This window comes from Leuciscus leuciscus, assembly GCF_965113295.1.
Source record: "Leuciscus leuciscus genome assembly, chromosome: 3".
Taxonomy (NCBI): Eukaryota; Metazoa; Chordata; class Actinopteri; order Cypriniformes; family Leuciscidae; genus Leuciscus; species Leuciscus leuciscus.
In genome coordinates, this window is record NC_138727.1 from 40,843,536 (window position 1) to 40,866,189 (window position 22,654).

The 22,654-nt window shown below is 42.2% G+C and overlaps 1 protein-coding gene, 1 long non-coding RNA gene and 1 pseudogene across 4 annotated transcripts; 1 reads left to right on the forward strand and 2 right to left on the reverse strand.

The window, feature by feature from the left end:
• Positions 1 to 1,379: 1,379 nt before the first annotated feature.
• LOC309495256 (voltage-gated monoatomic cation channel TMEM109-like) lies at positions 1,380 to 9,946 on the reverse strand (annotated as a pseudogene). The gene is made up of 3 exons (XR_014211767.1): positions 9,390 to 9,946; positions 2,481 to 2,574; positions 1,380 to 2,395 (listed from the first exon to the last, which is right to left on the reverse strand). The product of XR_014211767.1 is annotated as a voltage-gated monoatomic cation channel TMEM109-like (transcript).
• A 271-nt stretch (positions 9,947 to 10,217) lies between these two features.
• Positions 10,218 to 20,878, reverse strand: LOC309495243 (L-asparaginase-like). Of its 2 annotated transcripts, none has more exons than XM_082164916.1 (7): positions 20,775 to 20,878; positions 13,028 to 13,173; positions 11,951 to 12,046; positions 11,683 to 11,843; positions 10,943 to 11,026; positions 10,663 to 10,825; positions 10,218 to 10,519 (listed from the first exon to the last, which is right to left on the reverse strand). In XM_082164916.1, exons 2-7 carry the CDS (start codon positions 13,163 to 13,165, stop codon positions 10,415 to 10,417), a joined length of 747 nt encoding a protein of 248 aa, XP_082021042.1. In that variant the 5' UTR covers positions 13,166 to 13,173; positions 20,775 to 20,878; the 3' UTR covers positions 10,218 to 10,414. The 2 variants fall into 2 exon arrangements, with proteins under 2 accessions (XP_082021042.1, XP_082021043.1); XM_082164917.1 differs by lacking the exon at positions 20,775 to 20,878 and adding an exon at positions 13,889 to 14,026.
• Positions 19,566 to 20,081, forward strand: LOC309495280. The gene is made up of 2 exons (XR_014204600.1): positions 19,566 to 19,841; positions 19,907 to 20,081. It is a non-coding gene; the product is annotated as an uncharacterized lncRNA (long non-coding RNA).
• Positions 20,879 to 22,654: the final 1,776 nt, after the last annotated feature.

The following is a 22,654-nucleotide window of genomic DNA, read 5'->3' on the forward strand; positions in this document are numbered from 1 at the left end:
TATAACCTAGAAATGCCCGCCCTACATGCTAGGCTGTTCTCAGTCTGATTATGTTATATTAACACGTCTACCCAACTCAGTTCGCTTAGACTGTTGATATGTTTGCAACGCCCTGTGGGCCTATGCAGTTTCAAGGTTGATATATTGCCTTAACTGTATATACGTGTAAGCACCTATCTTTCATAATACCGAGTCGTCCCGCCCCGTTCTGCCGCTTATGCGACTATTCCACTTATACATGAGCCCCGGACTTATACATGAGCCCCGGCAAACTGCCCTTGGGACATTAGAGTTTGGAATCTTAGCACGCACTGCGTTTTACATGAGGTTCCCGTAGCGTAAGCTAAACTTACGCAACACGAGAGTACTCTCGTAAGAGAACGACACTCGGTTACTAACGTAACCTCGGTTCTCTCTAGAGAGGGAACGAGTGTTGCGTAACCTGCCGTGCTTGTGCTGCGTTATGGTTTCGCTTCCAGTCGACTGAAATCATAGTGCAACCTGGGCGATGGGTATTTATAGGCCTAGGCCACACCCATATTGGCGGGCCATGACGTAGCCCGGGGAAAGCTTCCCATTGGTGCTGAAGTCATGGCAGACGCACTGATAGGTTGCAGCAGTTGCCGCAGAGCAGCCAATAGGCCCGCGAGCTGCCTCGCCTAGGTCTGCTTGCTGCAGCAAATGCGTTTTAAATTATCAAAAATTAAGGATAATTTTTTGCTTCAATATTCTTGAGAAAAGGAGTTTTCCCGTAGCGTAAGCTAAACTTACGCAACACTCGTTCCCTCTCTAGAGAGAACCGAGGTTACGTTAGTAACTGAGTGTCGTTATCAATTTCTGCCAACATGACTATTTCTTACTGTTTATTATTCATATTACATGTTCTCTGTATTTTTTATTTTCTCAGACATCTAGAGCCAACCGACAATGCCTTATCTCTTGTTTTATGTTGCATTAGCGGTAAAGTAATTTGATTTTATTGTTACGCTTTAAACTATAAGAAGAAGAATGACAATAAACATAAATATTCATGTAATTTCTAAGCTAAATTTCTAGCACATAGCTAGAATCGAGTATGTCCAGGATTATATCAAAATAGACACAGCAGCTGCGATTCTTTTTTTATTCCTGAGGTTTCAGTAAAGTCAGCATAACAAGAAAGATTCCTCTGGATTCAGCCAGTTGAAGGGGGTATGTAGAATAAGGTACAAAAAAGAAAGAAAAAAACGAATAAAATGGAGATTCTGGAATTTGAGCAGAAGATTTGCATCTGGTTCAGATTAAATGCAGAGACCAATTTTTCAGTTTGTGATTTCTGACTTTAGGGATTCATTTCAGGCTTTTTCTTCTCCTAACGAGCCATAGACAAATGTAGTGGATTGTTCTCATGAAGAATTCATTTATTGGACAGGTTTTGTTAACAAATTTATTATAATGAACTCATTAAATACATTTTGTAATGTTGCCCTGTCCATCATTTCTATGAATAATTTACAAAGCAACAAAAACAAGATTATTTAAATGCAGCGTGAAGACATTTAGCAGTTCTCTGAATCTTAAAAGCCCCAGACACTGTAAAATGAACTTTTCTCTGTGTTTGACATTCAGTATTTGTGAACAATTAGACCCCTAAAGGCCAATTCACACCACACAGATAAACGCCAACAAACACATTTGTTGGGTTTTGTCCCCGTCTGCGTCAGGTCAGGGTTTGTTTTCACCTGACCGCACGTTCAATTAGTGTTTTGACATGTGTCGAAATCCAATGGCCAACGTTTGTGGGATGTTAATTGGCCTTTAAATGCCAGATCCAGTTGTGCTATGGGACCAGTTTACTTGATAATCAATAATCTTTTAACTATCTCTTGAAATATTATTGCACCCTCCAAGTTTAGACAAACAAAATGCACTTGTGGTTGTATTGCGGGGGGTTGTATTGCGGGGGGTATCAAGTCACAATAACATGCTGAATTCTATCCTTGGAATTACAAGAGAAATGGAAATTAAAGTTACATCTGGTCTGGTGAGGGTTTCCATATCATTCCATTTTGATTTTCTCAGTCTCTCTTAGTCGTCTCTCCAGCATCTTGATTTTGTTTTCGATGTGCGTATCTGGCTTTGCAGATGTTGCACCTATTCCTAACAGGACACAAACACACGCCAGGCCTGCTAATCTCATCGCTGTGGTTTCTGCAGAGGCTCCAGTATGACTGAGAATCAATCCAAACATGCCAATGGCAAAGATGACCTTCAGCAGCCACAGAGCCTGCCTCACAGCACCGACAACCAAGCGCAGGATGAAGGATATTATCATATAGGCCACAACAGCCAGAAGGGCCCACTGAGTGACAAAAATCACTCCCTCCGGAGTAACTTTTTGGAAAGGTAGCTTGGCTAGATAGACACATGGAAAAATGTACATGTTAGTATGTGCTTTGGTTCAAATACATTTTAAGTAAAGATTTTTTTTGTAAAATTTTGTCAATTCCTGATGATTCCAAGATTTCCGTAACATACAGGATGACCGTGTTAAGAGCTGATGCCACTGCATCACTTCACACTGCTTTGTAGAAACTGGTACCCATAAATAAAATACAATAGTGTAAATGTTTTTCCAGAAAAAGAACAACTCCACAGAACAGCACAAAGTCATCCAAAAAGCATCATGTAGTAATATCATATACAGGTAGCCCTGGAAAAGTATTTAGACACTACTCTTAGAATTGTATGAATTTCACTGCAGATATGGTTTGATAATTTGCTAATGCAAAGCAAATGACACAAGTTCTGCTTTTCTCAGAACTAACCTCACTTTTCTTAACCACTTTGAACTGGTGTCAAAGTCATTTCACTGATATTTCAGATCACTTCAAGTTCACACAGCTGGTTTATCAAAGTAACCCCAGGTTCTCTTACGAGAGGTCTCTCGTACTGCGTAAGATATCTTACGCTAGGGGAAAATCCTTTTTCCGCGAGATATTGAAGCCAAAAATTATCCTTAATTTTGTAATAATGCAAAACGCGTTGCGGCAGCATGCAGACATAGGCAAGGCAGCTCGCGCGCCTATTGGCTGCTCTGCGGCAACTGCAGCAGCCTATCGAGCGAGGCCTGGCGTGACGCCAGACCCAATCAGGGCACTTCGCGCCCGCTGCGTCACGTCCCGCCGAAATGGGCGTGGTCTAGGCCTATAAATACCGCTCGCAGGCAGCTATTATCTGATTTTTCATCCTTCAAGCGAAGCACACGCATCGCTGGAGCTGGAGAAGAAGCCGCACCGTCTGAAAGAGAGCACCTTCAGCGGGACGAGTCACTGAAGTCGCTGGCCGCGCCGCCTTCCTTGCCTTCCTGCTGCGCTATCCGGCGTTATATCCTTTCTCTGCTACTGAGTTTATGTATGTGTGTGTTAACTCTCATTGCACTAAAAGAGCTAAGACGCCCCTTTTCCTGATCACGCAGCTCTCGCTCTCGCGCTCGCTGACGGCGACTTCCCTCACTGCGAGCTAGTTACTGCCTATGGTGACTCTGAGGACTCACCTGGCATCCTTCTCCGAGACTGCTCCTCCGCCCCCCCCCCCCCCCCAACCCGCAAAGCTTGCCGGTTCGCCCGCTTGCCTTGCCTGCTTGGGGGACGATACCTGTTCTCCCTCTGTTCGAGCCGCGCAAACCGCGCCGCTCACAGGGGAGGCTGGAAGCGGACGGTTGGGGTTAGTTTTCTTTACGTTATAAGAAAGCTACCCTGCCTCTGCGCCCCATTCATGCGTCACTCACCGGCGAAAGGAGAAAGGAGTGTTTTTAGTCCCTCCGAGGATGGACTGACCTTCAATTTCTCATACATTTCCCAGTTCCCTGATCATGCGACTGGAAATATCAATATTGCAGCAAACGAGCTTGTTTTAATACAAGCGCGCCTGCAAGCAAACGCCGAAGAAAACATGTTGACGCTCTTATATGCTCGTGCATCCGAAAGCCTTTGTGTTCCCCCCTCTGGCTCAGTGGCAGAATCATAGGTTTTCCTCACGAGAGACCGGTGTTCGAATCCCGGTCTAGCGACAGTTAAAATTATGCCGCCAATGCTTCGCTCTGTCAGTTCCCTGAAAAGCGACTGCAGATGTGCATTTTGCAGCCAACGAGCACGTTGTACAACCCGCTCGCCTGCACCCAAACACCGTTTCTATGGTTTCCGTGCGTCACTGGCGAAAGGAGAAAAGAGAGTGTTTCTGGTCCCGCTGCGGACGGACCGACCTCCTCTTTCTCGTACATTTCTCATTCCCCTCTGAAGTTCGGGCGACTGGAAATGTCAGTATTGCAGTGAGCAAGCCTGTTGTAATACACGCATGCCTGCAAACAAACGCCAGCACGTTGACGCTCTCTGATAATACTCACGCTAACTGAGTTACAATGTGTCTCCCCCTGTGGCCCAGTGGCAGACTCTCAGGTTTTTGCGCGCGAGAGACCCGCGTTCGATCCCGGGTCTACCGGCAGATAAAATAATGCCGTCAATGCTCGCTCTGTCAGTTCCCTGAAAAGGCGACTGCAGATGTGTATTTTGCAGCCAACGAGCGCGCTGTACAACCCGCTCGCCTGCACCCAAACACCGTTTCTATGGTGTTCCGTGCGTCACTGGCGTAAGAAAAAAAAGGGAGTTTTCTAGTCCCGCTGCGGACGGACCGACCTCCTTTTTCCTATACATTTCCCATTCCCCTCTGAAATTCAGGCGACTGGAAATGTCAATATTGCAGTGAACGAGCCTGTTGTAATGCACGCAGGCCTGCAATAAATGCCAGCATGTTGACGCTCTCTGTTTCTATGGCAACTTCTCGCTCGTTCAGTTCCAGTAAATGTGACTGTTCCAGTGTATTCTGCAGTAAACAAGTCGGCGACGCAGCACGCTTGCCTGCACACAAACGCCGCTTTTACAGCTACCCAGATAAATCCCATAAGTGTGAATTTTCTGGTGTCCCGGCCACGGCCGATGGTGTTTTATGTGTAGAAAGAATGCCCACTGACCAGGGCCCATCTCTACACACAAGCTCAGCCCGTCACACAGGGCTCGCGCACATGAATCGACTCAGATCGATTGCGCTTCAAACATGGTGAATGTGCCCACTACCCAGTGCCCACTAACACCATGTTATGCATGTCTCACGGTTTCTGTAAAAACGAAACCAACGTGCATTCGCTTCACTCAAGCGAACGATGCTTTCGGTGTGATAAATGTGCCCGCTGTCTCGCACCCACATCCACACATAGACATGACAGTTCCTATGGGAACCGCCCAGCCCTCCCCCTCGCGGTTGACCACCGCAGAGGAGTCGAGCGCAGGCAATCTGCCCGCTGTTATCAGCGCGCCCCATGCCTCAAATGTCACGAGCGCGACGCTTGTGTTACAGCACGCCAAAGCTTCTCCATCGCTGAGCGAGCGGAGCGCGCTTCGTATTCAACCCCTAGCTATTCATGCAGACGCATGGGCAAAGCTGCCCGGGGTTTCGAAGTGGGTGCTGGACATTATAAAAAGAGGCTATTCGCTACAGTTTCGCCGACGCCCTCGCCGCTACGCGGCGCGCGTCGAGACCACGGTAAAAGCAGAAGTAGCACATTTACTTCGAGCCGAAGTGGCGAAACTATTGAACAAAGGGGCCATAGAGCCTCTCTCTCAAGTTCAGAGCGAAGGAGGGCTATACAGCAGATACTTCCTGGTACCGAAAAAAGACGGGGGTCTCAGACCCATACTAGATCTGAGGCAACTGAACAGAGTGCTTGTGAAGCGACAGTTCAGGATGCTCACGACCAGACAAATCCTCGTGCAGATTCGCCAAGGAGATTGGTTTGTGTCAATAGATCTGAAAGACGCGTATTTTCAAATACAGATAGCGTCACGTCACAGGCGATATTTGAGATTCGCCTTCGAGGTCCAGGCATATCAGTACACAGTCCTGCCGTTCGGTTTGTCCCTGGCACCCCGTACGTTTACGAAGTGCATGGATGCGGCACTCGCACCCCTCAGAATGAGAGGCATGCGAGTACTGAACTATTTGAACTATTTGGACGATTGGCTGATTCTAGCGCAATCTCGCTCAGTGCTCATAGAACACACAACCGTTTTACTCGATCACCTCGAGAATTTGGGTCTCAGTGTCAATTGGGCGAAGAGCTCTCTGTCACCCAGTCAGAAGATATCTTTCCTGGGCACAGAATTGGACTCGCTGTCCATGATAGCGCGACTATCACCACAGCGCGCGGTAGACATTCAACGCACAGCGAACTCGTTCCGCTGCGGCGCGTCTGTCCCGCTCAAGAAATTTTCAGAAGATTCTGGGTCTCATGGCCTCAGCATCATCAGTGCTCCAGCTGGGCCTGCTCCGCATGCGCCTGCTGCAGTTTTGGCTGAAAGCGCGAGTCCCACGCCGAGCGTGGGCATCCAGTTTGCTTCGACTCAGGGTCAATCAGAAGTGCGTCACAGCTCTGAAACCTTGGAGAGCGAACGACTGGTACCAGTCAGGTGTAAGCCTGGGGACTTCCTCGAGGGTGAAAGTGGTGTCCACGGACGCGTCCACCTCGGGATGGGGAGCGCTGCTCGAGGGCAGACCGTTCTTCGGCCAGTGGTCGGAACGGGAGAAGCTTCTGCACATAAACTGCCTCGAAATGCTGGCAGTAAACAACGCGCTGACGCGTTTTTGTCCCCAAATAAAAGGACGCCACGTCCTGGTCCGTTCGGACAACATGTCTGTGGTGTCCTACATAAATCGCCAGGGCGGCCTCAGGGCCAAGAACCTGTACAGGCTAGCAGAACGCCTCCTGGTATGGGCTCAGCGCAACCTGCGCTCGCTCAGAGCAGCGCACGTGCCAGGGCTCCTGAATATAGGACCAGACAGACTGTCCAGGAACAATGTTCCGGCAGGCGAATGGTCTCTACACCCACAGACAGTCCAACTGCTGTGGAAGAAATTCGGCAGAGCGGAAGTAGACCTGTTTGCGTCTCAAGAAAACGCTCACTGTCCGGAATTTTTCTCCAAGAGCAGGGACGCGCTGGCCCATGTGTGGCCCCGCCGCCCACTCTATGCTTTCCCCCCCCCGTCTCTCTCCTGCCTCAGGTGATAGAGCGGATCAGGGAAGAAGGATGCTCAGTATTGCTGGTAGCACCGTTCTGGGAAAACCAACCTTGGTTCCCAGTCATGATGCAGTTAGCAAGTACTGCCCCGTGGCCAGTACCAGTGAGGAGAGACCTCCTCTCACAGGCCCACGGCTCGATCTGGCATCCTCACCCGGAATTATGGTCCCTTCATGTCTGGGCCATCAACGGGTACATGTTGGACTCCCTAAAGGAGTATTAAACACGATCACGCAGGCTAGAGCTCCGTCTACGAGACGGCTCTACTCCTCGAAATGGTCAGTGTTTTCGGGCTGGTGCACAGCCCGTGGCGTGTCACCCACAGACTGTGGAGTGACGGAGGTGTTTTCCTTCCTACAAGAGCTGTTGGACAAGGGCAGGGCCCCCTCCACGCTCAAAGTTTATGTGGCGGCTATAGCAGCGTTCTCAGGAACAACGCTTGGTCAGTCAATAGGAAGGAACGATTTAGTCATCTGCTTCCTTAGAGGGGCTAAAAGACTGAATCCTCCCAGACCTCCCGCAGTCCCCGTATGGGACCTTTCTACGGTTCTGGAAGCCATGAAAGGTGCGCCATTCGAGCCTTTACAGTCAATTGATTTGAAACATCTGTCTTTCAAGTGTCTCTGTGAGCGCGACGTGCATGGAGTTTGGGCCTAATGACTCGAAAGTTATACTCAAACCTAAGCATGGTTATGTTCCAAAATCCCTCAACACACCGTTTAGGGCGCAGGTTATCTCCCTGTCAGCCCTACCGGTCCCTGATGAGGAAAGAGACGCGGGCCTCCTTTGCCCAGTCAGGGCATTACGAGCTTATGTGTCTCGCTCGTCTGTTTTCAGACAGACGGAGCAGCTCTTTGTTTCGTTTAGCGGGCGTTCTAAGGGACTAGTCGCGTCGAAACAGAGCCTATCCAGATGGATAGTTGATGCTATAGCGCTGGCATACGCCTCCAAGGGCATGCAGTGCCCGTTGGGTGTCAGAGCGCACTCCACGAGAGGCATGGCCTCTTCGTGGGCCTGGTCGAGTGGGATTGCCTTGCAAGATATTTGTACGGCGGCAGGCTGGGCCTCCCCGTCTACATTTATAAGGTTCTACAACCTAGAGGTTCCCGCCCTGCAGGCCAGGCTGCTGTCGGTCTAAGTTAACCAGTATTATCTGACCTGATGCTATCAGCTCAGAATGCTGCGTCTACTGAGCACAGCTCGATGATCGACAGTGAAAAGCAGCAGCACGAGATGTGCCTGGGCAAACTGTGTAAGACCCACATTTCCCCATCAGTTCAGGCCATACCCCGCCCTGTCTGTATGATGAAATTCGCGTCTAATCGACGCTGCCATATGTGGAAGAGTGCGGCTTCGCCCCTCCCTCTTACCGGACTCCCTGTGAGTTCCCTGAGTGATTGTGCACTATATGAACCCCGGGTTTTCGCCCTTGGGTCTTTGGTGTCAGATCTCAGCATGCACGGCGTTTTGCATTGGGTCCCCTAGCGTAAGATATCTTACGCAGTACGAGAGACCTCTCGTAAGAGAACTTACTCGGTTACTAACGTAACCTCGGTTCTCTCTAGAAGAGGGAACGAGTACTGCGTATCTTGCCGTGCATGCACACGCTCTGGTTGCTTCGATGATGAAAAACCAGATAATAGCTGCCTGCGAGCGGTATTTATAGGCCTAGACCACGCCCATTTCGGCGGGACGTGACGCAGCGGGCGCGAAGTGCCCTGATTGGGTCTGGCGTCACGCCAGGCCTTGCTCGATAGGCTGCTGCAGTTGCCGCAGAGCAGCCAATAGGCGCGCGAGCTGCCTCGCCTATGTCTGCATGCTGCCGCAACGCGTTTTGCATTATTACAAAATTAAGGATAATTTTTGGCTTCAATATCTCGCGGAAAAAGGATTTTCCCCTAGCGTAAGATATCTTACGCAGTACTCGTTCCCTCTTCTAGAGAGAACCGAGGTTACGTTAGTAACCGAGTACGTTTTCATCACATCACCTAACCTATATGAAACATCAGGTCTGGTTTGACCACCAGAAGGTTTCCAAATATTACATTGATTTATTTGCTTTTAAAAACTAATACACATATTTTTGTCAAATCCTTCGCTTTCCCCCCCAAATAAAATAAGAATAAATAAATAAATGCATACTTGGTTTCTCATATAGCCAGCATTATTCATTTTACATGCTGTTTATGAACTAGATAGATAGAGATATAGATACCAAAAAGCATTTACAATATGGAAAATTCTGTTATAAAAGACGGATTTTCCACAATATCAGCTCACCTTGAGACACAGATTGACTCTGTTTTCGCCGACTGTAGAGACTAGGCAACTGTGTGCTTCCTCCGACAAACTTGTGATGATGGACCGCACATTTTGCAGGGGACCTGATTGCTTGTCCCATTCGAAAGAGTGACACAATATCAACTGATATGAAACTGAAAGTATAAGTGTTGTAAAATATAAACACCGACCCATTTTAAAAAGGTCACGTTAACTAGTCTACTCTTAGACACCGCTGGCGCAGAATTATTATACGTGAGGAAAATGTTCTTCTCAAACGACGTGTTAAAGAAACAACTGGAAAACAACTGAACTGGCAACACAGTGTCCTACACAGAAAGACTCAAGACGCTGAATTCAGGCGTCTCCGCTTGGGGATTAGTAAATTAAGTTTTGGATGGGCTTTTTCCATATTAGAGTCAGATAAATAGTCTTACAAAAGATGCCAGCTCTATCCATCAATAATAAACTTCAAGTTTACTAAACTAATCCATGAAGCGTTAATTTTCCTCGAGCAAATGCCTGCTTCCTTTTTCCTTTCTGGAAGGAGGAGCAACCCTGCCGCCTACCGATGACTAAAGAGACTGTACGGTTTACATCATCCAGAAAAAAACGACACATAAATTTATCCAATATGAGAATTGTGAAAGACTATTCTTAACTACGATTATAACTCTCACAACCATGTTTAGCCTTTGGGGGAATTTTGAAAATGCCAAAGAAATTATGTATAAATGTACTAACTGAGCAGTGTACGCACGTACACCTTAAAATTGTGAAAAACAAAGAATAGTGTGCACACTATAAGCCAACATCATGACACACATTGGTACTGTCATAGATTTATTTATTATTATTATTTATTAGTAGTTTATTTATTTTTCCTACAAGTACAATACAGCAGATTGAGAGAAAAATACAAATTCACAAAAAATATTAATTAAAAAGGTTTCTGATAAAAGACAGTTTTTTTCTTCTATTATTGTTATTATTAGAACCTTTTTTATTTGTGTGAATGTTCTGCCTTAAACAGCAGATAGACGCATTGTGAAAAAAGGCTCAAAAAGAGCCATGATCATTGTGTCATTTTGAGCATAATCCATGGCTGTCTGACCCCACACATCTCTCTCCTGGAGAAATGGAGAGAAAGAGTAAATCCAAACATTTATCTAGTGTCAGTGTGTTTAATATTAAATTCGTTTTTTTAAATAAACATTTACCATTAACCACCTCATCCTTCTCTAATATTGTCCAATAAGAAAGTAGTTCATACCAGTGGTTTGGCTCCATATTCCAGTAGTCTGACGATCATAGATTTATCTCCCAGATAAACCGCCTCATGCATTACAGTGCGTTCATTATAGTCTTTAGCGTCCATGTCAACTCCTGATAGAAACCAAGCACGCAGCAGAGGGTAATCTCTGTTCTGTACCGCTCTGTTGAGTGAGAGGTTAAACAAAAATAAGCTCATTGAAATTTAGTAAGAAACATGCATTGTGCTGTAAAATGTTGTGTGACATTTATGTGTGAGATACTACATGGTAAATGCTTACTGGATCATTTCCATGGCAATTCTCACAGTCTGTAGTCTAACAGTGACTCCTCCTAAGCTCAGGAGTTTAACAGCATGACACTGCCTAAAAGAAACACCAATACAGCTACAGTGACATGTTTTGAGCTAAGCATGTACAAATGATTAATTTATGCCCCCAATGTTAGTTTGAATTACATTGAGTGAGAATTCAGCCTGAGATAATATAGGATAAATGAGCTGCTGTCAGTAAAGTGCTGCAGGGATGACATGTTTTTGTAGGCCTAGTTCCCTCAACATAAACCCAATAGGATTTTTCTGGTATTGCAGAAAAAAAGCTATGAGAGACTAACAAAAGTCAAGGTTCTTACACGTTTTGCACATCATGATAATGATGAACAAATAACGACACACATGAACACAACTTTTATGAAACTTGAAGTCTAAATACAATCGCCAAAAGTAAAAAGCTAAAGGCAATAAACGAACTACAACACGAACGCATGACTTCAACGTCACCATCATTAAAGATCTGACAACTTTTTCAGTTTTTATTTTAAAAATATTTTCCTAAAATTATATTATATTGCTAAATAATTTGTGTTTTGGCCGACAAGAATACATCACCCCTACAGCAGTCTATAAAGCCAGACAGAGCGAACTCTAAATGGTGATAGATGAAATAAAAGTTGACGTTTTACTAGTCAAAAATGCAGTTCTAGAGTCTACAACCCATTTCGATCACATGTGTACTGTATGTACCTGTTTTTAATGGCCAAGTACATTGGGCAGTTTCCAAAGCGGTCCTTGTGATAAGGAGACATCCCCTTTGACAGCAAGAAATTAATCATCTCTAAATTCCCCAACTCACATGCTGTATGAAGGGGTGTGAATTCGTCATAGGTTTCACAACTGGCATCCATCTTAAGAGGTTTAAAAAATAAATAAATCACTTTGGGTATGAAATAGGTTGGAATTCAAAATATTTGCTGTCCACATTTTTAGTTTAGGAAATGTGAAGTTTAGTAACCTTCTCTAGGAGGACACTTAGTGAGATGAAATCGTTGTTTTCCACAGCTTGGCAAGCAAAAGAAGGAATGATTCTGTCAACGAGCGATTTCCTTATCTGAGAGACAGCAAGGTATAAACTCAAGCCTATAAATATATATTAATAAGTTGCATGTAAAGCCTAACTACATGCTATTACTGAAAAGGTGAAATTGTTCTAAATTTGTTAAAAAATCAAGTCAGGCTGGAATCAAAGCTATAATGTTATATTATAGGTGTCTGCACAGATATTCCTTTCAATAACAGGGGCCGTATTCACAAAAAAATCTTACGGCTAAAATTTGCTCCTACTGAGGAAATTTAGGAGCAACTCTTTAAAAATAGAGCCGTGTTGCTCTTAATTTTATAGGAATCAAAAATTGTCATCTAAGAGTAATTCACTTATTTAATTCATTTATTTAACATTAAAAGTAGCTCCTTAACCTAGAACAGCTTAAAAGTCCCCCTGAAGAGAAACTCAGAAAAGATCCAAAGCATGCCTGCTGTTTTCAATGAGCGTTGCAACTGAGTAAATATATTGGAATATTACACTGACATCGACCTTTTAAAAAGGAATCACATGTATCGCAAAGGTGTTTTCATAGTTTTAAACGGTCAGTCCAGTTTGACTTTCTTTGTCTTATCTTTTGTGCTTCTGTATTTACATCCTGATGATGTTCTATACAGGTACAAAAAAGCGTATATATATATATATATATAAATGGTGATTGCATTTTATATAGTTACATATTTCTATCTTTATTTCTCCTTCCTGCTGTCTGTCAGCTACACTGATGTGTGCAATTTTAAAAAATCACATCATCCATAGCAATGAGGTCAACTCCGCCTCAATCTTATATTAGGAGTTCCTTGGTAAAACTTGCTTTTAAGAGTTTTGTGAATAGGTTTTAAGCTAAAACTCCTAGCCAGGAACTCGTAGGAGGACTCTTAGTGGTACAATACAATTCTTTGTTAATACGGCCCCATATCTGTATAGTCATTGCTAAGTTTCCAAACTATGAAGTAATTGGATACTGTATGCAAGTGAGTCTGTTCATGCCTCTACACTTTTGCCATGTAGCCAATGAAGTTTCAGCACTTTGCCCAGTCTTTGCAAGAACTTTTTGTCTCGGACCACCACTCCATCAATGATGATGGGCCTAAAGATTTGGTCATCCCCCTTAGCTGGTCTCTGCATCACATAAACTATGAGAGGGACGGAAAGGAAGGTGAATTGTTACTTTTAAAATAAAAATAAATAAAAAAATAAAGTTCTAGAAACACGGTCATGCTCACAGGAAACAAAATCAATAATTTCCTTTTTTAATTTTTTTGATCACATCCCTAATTTGTCTTTGATTGGGCAAAACAAGCAAATGTTCCAAAGAGCCAAAGAGTTCCAAAGGGCTCCAAAGAGCATTCTTATGTCACCTACTCGAATCATTACACTCACTATTATTAGATTTGATGGACTACAAATCATGTGACGGTAGAAGTTACAGTACTTGTAAGTTGATGTTCCAATATAAGATACCTTAACGTTACCACCTAACAGCACAACAACATGCTAAGGCAGTGGTCTCAAACTCAGTTCCCGGAGGGCCACTGCCCTGCAGAGTTTAGCTCCAAACCTAATTAAATACACCTGGCCAGGGTTGCTAGAAACTGCTTTTGAGCTGGTAGACGGTGGGCCAAGTCCGTCTATCTCGTTCAGTTTTTGATTTGATAGTTACCCAGCAGCTTTGTGGATCTCTTTTTTTTTTTCTTTTTTTTTTTTTTGCTGTATGAATAATTCACAAAAAGATTACCGATTGTTTCCAATGGCAATTGTTGCACATTAAAGTATAAAAATAGATTTAATTTCGCTAGCTGATCACAAACGTTGGCCAGAGTGAGATCCAGTCAAAGCTTGTGTTGTTACCTTTTTGAATTGATTTGGCCAATCACGTTATTCGTTGAACCGGCGTCATTCTGAAGCCATGAGTCTAAAACCCAACCTGGAGAGACCGGTGTATCTCGGCGAGACAACGTCAAGGTAAGATTTGTTTTACAATGATTTTACACCCCTATATCTTAATGCTTTTCATATAAGTTGTATTTAAAGACTGCAAGGCAAGCTATACTTCGCCGTGAATATATGCGTTGTCGTTGATGAGAACAGTAGCCATGAAAAATTGTTGGTAGTGGTGCAGTAAAGCTATAGGTCTAGGTATATGCAAGCTATACTTAGCCGTGAATATATGCGGTGTCGTTGATGTAACGTTAAGCAATCTGTAACCAACCTAAGCATAACTGTCAATCCTCCCGTTTCCCCCGTGATTCTCCCTATTTAGGCTAATTTCCCGCTGTCTTCCCGTTTAAATATTTTCCCGTAATTAATAATAATAATAATAATCTTTTTATTTATTTTTATATATAGCGCCTTTAAAAGTTGCCCCTCAAAGCGCTTTACAAAGATGTACAGAAAAGATCAGGGCCCGTATTCATAAAGAATCTTAATGCAAAGAGTAGCTCCTCCTAGTGACAAAATTCTAAGAAAATTCGTAGAAATGTGGGCGTTTACTCTTAAAATTAAAGAAAAAAATCCATTAGTTCCAGGATTGAAATAGTAAAAATGAATATTTTACCCAGATATTTATATTTATTCCAAGCACTTCCAGTGGAGGTCACTCAAATGCAATTTACAAACTGGGATAGAATAATATCCAGATTTATTTTGGGAAAGTAAGAGGCCTCGGGTGAAGTATGGAACTCTTCAGTTACCCAAAGAGGAAGGAGGGATGGCATTACCAAAGTTAAGAGACTATTATTATGCGGCACAATTGAAATATGTATTTGGTTGGTGTAATCCAAATTATGAAGGTAAATGGAAAGCGATTGAAATGGGGACAATGAAACAGCCAATTCAAAACTTCCTTGGAGATAAAGACACATATGAACAAAACAAAAGCTGCCTAGATGTAATAACTAAACATACATTTAGTGTATGGTATAGAATACTTAAGAGATATAAACTCCAAAAACAGGCAGCAAAATGAAAATGGATAGCATACGATAATAAATTTATGCCGGCTAAATTAGACTACAATTATAAATACTGGATAACTAGGGGAGTCACAGCATGGTGTGTTTTGGAGAACAATGGGAAGTTGGAGAGTTTCCAAAGTCTGACACGGAAATACCTATTTGACAAACAGGATTTTTTTCGTTATCTTCAAATGAGAGACTATTATAGAAGAGAGATTCAGGTGGATCCCTCCATAGAAGAGAGCGGTGTTGTTCAAATAATGGCAAAAGCTAACAAAGACAGTAGTATTAGGATAATGTCTGCATTATATAAAGAATTAATAAAAAACGATAAACATACAACTCAAAAAGTAAAATTAAAATGGGGAAAAGAATTTAACATAGAAATTGAAGATATGGATTGGCTAGATATGTGGAAATTACATCATACATGGAGGGAGTTTGCCTGGAAAAATCTGATAAGATTTTTTATCACACCCAAATTAAAAAGTAAACAATTACAGAGGCAACAGATATGTTGGAGAGAATGTGGGGAGACAGACGCTGACCATTCACACATTTTCTGGAAATGTCCGAAACTTGTAATGTCATGTGCCAAGTCTTGGGATATACAATTCCTTTGAAACCCGAGGTTTTATATTTGTGTAATTTTTGTGATGGTACTATACATAAATGTGATGAATATTTGGTCAAAATAATGTTGATAGCAGCAAAAAAATCTATCACAAGGAAATGGGGGAAAGCTACGGTGCCATCAAAGGAGCAATGGATAACTACAATTGAGGACTTATTCCTAATGGAGAAAATGACATACAGACTGAGACTACAAGAACCACAATTGGAAAGGAAATGGGAAAAATGGTCACTGTACAAGCAAAGTAATTAACAATGATGTAAAACCCAGTCATGTTAATATTGTTATTGTTCTGGTTAAAAAGTTCAATAAAATATAAGTAAAAAAAAAAATTAAAGAAAAAATCCTAGTAAAGAAAAAAGTAATTCAGAAAGCATCTTAACCCTTAAAAGAGGTCTTAAGGTCAAAATTGTTAGGAGCATGGACGAGGACTTTTAAGAGGCTTAAGAGTTTCTTTAGCAGAGGAGAAAATGGCAGAAAGACGAAGAGGGAGAAGAAATGTGTTGCAGACAATGGATAACAGTGAGTTAATAAGATGCTATAGATTAGATCGTGCAGGGATCATGTTTGTGACTGATCTTATTAGAGACATGCTAACATCTCCGACACAGCACAGAAATGCCATAGCGCCAGAAATGAAAGTAATCACTACATTACGATATTTGGCAACTGGGAAAATTCCATGTTTGATACATTAAAACCAACTTTCAAACCACCACTTAAATAGACATGCCAGCAATCAGTGTAATTGGAAAGAGTGGAACAATTTTTATCATTCTAAGCCAATCAAATACCTTATAGGAAATTAACAGCATGGTAAAAAAAAAAAGGATGTATATACACATAGCCTATATAATGTGTGTGTGTGTGTGTGTGTGTGTGAGAACGGTCAAATAGGAAAAATTACGCATGTAATTTCAAAGTGAAGGCTTAGAATAGACCCTATACTTAAAATCACTTTTTTTTTTTTCTTCTTGGACAACCAACCAATCACAGTCTTCAAAAGATTGTGTCATACATAGCAACGGGGTCAACCCCGCCTCCTCACTAAGATGAAAGTTTTTGGCTTTTCCTTACTCAGAGTTGCTCTCAGATCGGTCCCGAATCGCTTTTAAGCTAAGACTCCTACGTAAAAGTTTTTAAGCTAAATTAAGAGTTTTCTTAGAGGATTCTTAGAATCTTTATGAATACGGGCCCAGGGGCCGTATTCACAAAGAATTTTAAGGCTAAAAGTAGCTCCTAACTGGCGAATTTAGGAGCAACTCCTAAAAATAATGGGCATGTCACTCGTAACTTTAGGACTCCTAATTTTTTTGACTTAAGAGTAATTCACGAAGCATTTTAGCCCTAGAAGTAGCACCTAAGCCTGGGACAGCTTAAAAGAAGTCGAGAGGACTCCTAACTCACTAAGACCTATTCACAAACCGCTTTTTGTGGCATTTCACGTTGCGATGTTTTGAAATGCGTATGCGGCGGCTACAGGAGCTTCCAATCGCGAGGGAACAATTTTGCATTGTAGGCATCAATAACGCCACCAACAACAACCAAAACTAGGCTACTCATTGCATGTAAACTAATTGTAACGTTTCATTGTGAATCAAATTAAAATGTTCTCTTTGCAAACGTAGGCAGAGACATATAGTGACAGATTAATTCAATAATGTTGCAAAGATATTGCATCAATTCAAATGTTTCATTAGGCTACTAGGCTATTTGTTTTGCCTTACTCTTTATTCATTTAGGCTATTTATTCAGTTATTCATCATCTTCCGTCCTTCGCACTACTTGTGTAGTGCACGCATTCTCAGACCTGTCACCTGTCACTCATCATCGTAGGGGAGGTGTTTGGAATCATTCCCGCGTTACAATCATGGTCACTCACTTCAGTCAAGCGTGCGGGAAGGAAGTCGACCGGAAGTTGAAGCCGGCCGCGTGCCACCATCTTGTAGCAGAACTTCACCTGCTGTTAGCATCCCATTGACTCCCATTCATTTTGGCGTCACTTTGACAGCGAATAACTTCACATCTGAGGCGTTTAAAGACTCCATTTGTCCTTTATTTATTTCTAAAGAAACACGACAATGTATAAAATGCTCCATTACCTTGTAGCATATGTTATGGCCCCGTAGAAGCAGTTTTTGTAAAAGTAGGCTAACGATTGCGTCATAACCACGCGACTCTCTGTCGCACCGTAGAGAGATTACCGTATGGACAGGAGGAGAAGCTCGCGGGCAATCGGGGAGACGTGGAGGCACAATGACAAAATAATTAATCAGAATACCTAGCAAAAGTTTATCCTGCTCCTACCTCGTGGACACCTCCTACTCACGCTCTCCGTCTCTGCGAGATTCGGAAGGGAATGTTTCAGATTTCTTATGCCACAGCTACTAGAAGACAGACGGGTTGCTCACGTCACATCTACGTTGTCAAGCTTGGTTTGAGTCTGCGCGTCAGGAACGGAAGTCCTAAAAAAAATCGCTATAAATGGGCTTCACTTGTCTCAATTGAGTTCCAATGAGATGGCTCTGTCCACTTCTTACTGTCTATGGCCGCACAAGCCCTGAAAAGTGAAGCCAAAACGTCTCAATCGCCCCCCGGTGACTGGTCCTAGTATAGGTCATAAGCCCCGACTCCCCGTGTTATTCAACGGGACGTGAGACCAACTAAACAATTAAATTACACTTCAAATATCTTTTTTCCAAAGGTGGTTTCTTTCATTTGCTGTCGTTTTTATCACGCTGATGTAAGTTCAAGTTGGTTTTTAGTTAGTTACGTGATGCGGTGGTGTAACGTCATGATTGACAGCTGTGATTGACAGGTTCTCTGAGCGAAGTAGTCACTGAAGCACCAACGGACATTTTTTTCGGGATCTTCGGAGGACTGAGGAGATTGTATTTACTTTATTTTAACAAGCCTCTTGTCGTACTGCAATCAATTTTTAAAAAAGTGTGCAGAATCCACTCTCCCTGAGTGCATTCTGCGAGAGTGAGGGCGGAGCGTTGATTTCGCGGCTTTACTTCCTGCTCACTACTGCGCAGGTCTGGTCCCGAGATCGCTACTGCGCAGACTCAAGTTCCAATATGTCAGCGCCATATCGGGATGCTGGCGGCTTCAGTTCTCATCAATGGAAGAGAGCGAAGGGTCGTCGTCCATCTTTTTTTACAGTCTATGCGTGCAACGCGTTGGTTTTCATTTATACTTCTGCGTCGTTGTCCGCGTTGACGCGCAATTACACTTGCAAAGGGAGCATGTGAAACCCGAGGGAGGGGTCCTAGCAGACCAATCACAGCGCTTGCGTCCGCGTAGAGTTGACGCGTTGTTACATTTTTGGAGAGGTGCACGTCAGGGTACGCCGAAGGGTACGCGCGCTACACACAGCCTACGACGTAGCTACGGCGTGAGTTCGACGCAGAAGTATAAATTGGGCTTTAGTTTAGGAGTTGTCATTTTTCTTTACTAAGAGTAGGTCTGAAAAGTGTTGTGAATAACTTTTAAGAGAAAACTCCTAGCTAAAATCTTTTAGTGCGATTTAGGAGTACTCCTAGTGGTAAGATAAAATGCTTTGTGAATACGGCCCCAGGGATGCAAACACATGTATGGTCAAAAAAGAGAGAGGTTATCGAAGCCCTCGCCCCGTGGCAAATATCTAGATGCTTACATAATTGTGATGAATTTAATCCTTTGTAAGTTATCATTTTGCAGTGTAAGATTACAGTTAACACCTTTAAATATTACATTGTATTATGTATTTTTTATTCAACTTAGTGAGTGTATCAGCAGCAAAAAGTAATTCTTGAGAAAATCTGCACAGTAATTTTATAAAATCTAAACATGTTAATAAAAACAAATTACTATTAGTACTCTTATAAAATTCAATCAGGCAATCATACATTTCACAATTTTATAGGATATATTTATATATGAATGTCAAGAATTCAGAAGTGTAGGCTATATATTTATATAGCCTACACTACACAGAAATAATATACAATTAAATTATGCTTATTTTAAATGTATTGTGCAGGCTAGGTATAAAAAATATAGGCTTTTAATAATCTTTCAGTGCGCAAAACCATGATAATATGAAACGCTTAAAAACAGAGCGCACAAAGCGCGTATGCGCATCGCGGGTGCAGAATGATGTGCTCAAAGCAACATGGAGTCACAGTGTGCAGAGCTGCACAAGTGCGCATTTAAAAGTTCACATTATAATGTGAATAATATGGTATATTCACATTAGAATGTGAACTTTTAAATGCGCACTTGCGCACATTGGAGAGAGTTTTACCGTGCATCCTGCTGTAACCGGACGAGGCGCGCGCGCTGTTTGAATACTGAATGGAGAATGATTGACAGCCACAGAGGAGGGAAAACGAGTTTCCGTAAACTTTAATTTAATGATGTAAATAGACTTCTGTCCCTCACATTAATATACATCAAGATACAAATTAAAATCCCATATTTTAATACTCTTTGCTTATGTTAGTTCATTATGCATGCACCGAATTATTATTTTGGATTAGCCTAAGCAACGTAACGTTAGACCTAGCTTTACTGCTCCACTACCAACAATTTTTCATGGCTACGGCGAAGTAACGTTATAGCTTGCAGTCTTTAAATGCAACTTATATGAAAAGAATTAAGATATAGGGGTGTATAATCATTGTAAAATGACGTTACCTTGACGTTGTCTTGCCAAGATACACCGATCTCTCCAGGTTGGGTTGTAGACTCATGGCTTCAGAATGACGCCGGTTCAACGAATAACGTGATTGGCCAAATCAATTCAACAAGGTAACAAAATATGCTTTGATTGGATCTCACTCCGGCCAACGGTTGTGATCAGCTAGCGAAATTAAATCTATTTTTATACTTGAATGTGCAACAATTGCCGTTGTAAACAATCGGTAATCTTTTTGTGAATTATTCATACAGCCAAATTTAAAAAAATGAGCCAGACAGCTGCTGGGTAAATATCAACTACGACGAGATAGATGGACTCGGCCCACCGTCTATGGTTGGAGCTGAACTCTGCAGGACAGTGGCCGCAGGAGCTGAGTTTGAGACCACTTCACTGAGTAGGCCTAATGTTTTATCTTGCCTTTCGTTTTATAAAAAATAATTTGCCCTGTGACGAGGAACAAACCTTAAATCTAGTAGAAACTGATGTGTAATATATAGTCAGCCAAAAAAAAAAATGCTTATTTCAGGGAGGTCCGTCACACAGTCTGTTGTTAGCAACGAACGAATTCTGGCTCCTAAGGGGGGAACAGCTCATGAATATTTAATAGACATAGCGCATCTCAGAGCCACGCCCACGCCGAAAAAAACAAACAAACAAAAAAAAAACAATCCAACTTCGTATTGCGTGAAGCCTCCTTGTCATTTCTGACTTAAAAAAAATAAAAAATAAAAAGTCTAAAAGCTGCTATGTGACAGGGTGTACAGCAAACAAGCTAAAACAAAACAGAAATACGTTTTTATAGCTGATGATTCACGTCTTATTGCTTGATGTAGCTTCTAAACATTATTTTTTTTATAAATACATTTATTTATTTACTTTTCCCTTTGACTAATATTTCATGTGCCAAGCTTTTCTTCTGGAAGTTGGCAATTCGACAGATTTAAAATCAGTCTATAACACTCTTATAAAGAATGTGTTAAAAATTACACAACCTGTGTTAAATTTGAACACATTCAAGGGTGAGCTCCAGACCAGGGGCTCGTTCTTCGTACGTTGCTTATTACATCCGAGATCAAATGACACATCCAAGATGATATCATAGTGCTAATCATGATCTGGCTAACTCGGTTCTTCGAACACACTTGCCGGATATGATTAGTATAGCTGGATTGAGTTATCTGAGATAATTGCGCGTTCATGCGCTGGGTTAAAAGGGGATATGTATCGATAGTAGAAACATTGATCAGCAACGCTGCTATTGGCTGTTCAGCGTGGCCAAAGAGCGCCCTCAGTTTTTCTCCTCAGCAGAGCAAGAACTAATAGTCGAAGTTAATTCGGAATTTTAATGTTTAATCAAAACGCCAGGGAACACCTCAAAGTCTACAAAAGCCAGGAGAGAGGGCTGGCAAAAAAGTATCAGACAATTTAAATCTGTTAGATGTGGCCATGTTAGATGTTATCATCACTTAGGCTATTAGCCTATATATTTGTATTTTAATAATTGCATAATTACTTTGTTCATTGTAATGTCCGAGTCACCACACTAGAACATGGGAACAAATAAAAGTGAAGTACAAAAATATTCTACATAATGGTCATTTTTTGTTATATTATAGTCTCTTTTATAAAAGGCACTGTTAAATAAATGGTTGTCTGTTTATAAAAGCAACCAAGAAAAGGGCTGAGAAAAAAGAAAGAAAAGATCTTAGTAGCCTACACTGTAAAATAATTTTTGCTGCATTAAATTAAGGCCGTATAGTCATTTCAACTGTTAAATCTTGAGTAATGATGAATTGCTTTGACTTGTGAGAGTGAAAACTGATAAACTTATGTTAATGTAAAAATATTTTGCCATGAGTTATTGATCACATTTTCCCCGAGTGTAGTTCATTGTAATGACATTGTGTTTTCCTCTTTTGTGCACTTTTACATACACCAACACTTGTATCTGTTCCCAAGAAAGTGGTGGCTGAAATATGTGCAGTAAGTGGACATTTTCTAACTTTCCAAAGGAAAGAAAGTATAAGACTTTGTAATGTCCATTTGTTTCCATTGCACTGGACAGTGAATAAACCCTCTCAGATAACTGTCATATGGAGGAACTAGCCTACCTGCAAGTGCATAAATAACTTTACTTAATTTATACTTGTATGCTTTATGGCAGCAATATAAGTTGCAGGATTCCACATCTACAGAAAGGCCTACAGAAGAGTCTGCACAGACAGAGGAGACATAGGCCTACAGGTGGGCAGTGTATTCATGGATTTCATCAGGTCCCTTTCCACAGGTGTATTAATCAAGCACAATGCAGTCTGCATTCATAATCTAGGTGCTTGATTTTA

What these genes read in the sequence shown, in the direction of transcription:
- LOC309495243 (XM_082164916.1), bottom strand. Translation starts at nt 13,165, where the DNA reads ATGCAGAGACCAGCTAAGGGGGATGACCAAATCTTTAGGCCCATCATC. An exon ending in TACTTGGCCATTAAAAACAG is followed by an intron (nt 11,027 to 11,682) that starts GTACATACAGTA and finishes TGTTTCTTTTAG; the next exon opens with GCAGTGTCATGCTGTTAAAC. An exon ending in ATTGCCATGGAAATGATCCA is followed by an intron (nt 10,826 to 10,942) that starts GTAAGCATTTAC and finishes CTCACTCAACAG; the next exon opens with AGCGGTACAGAACAGAGATT.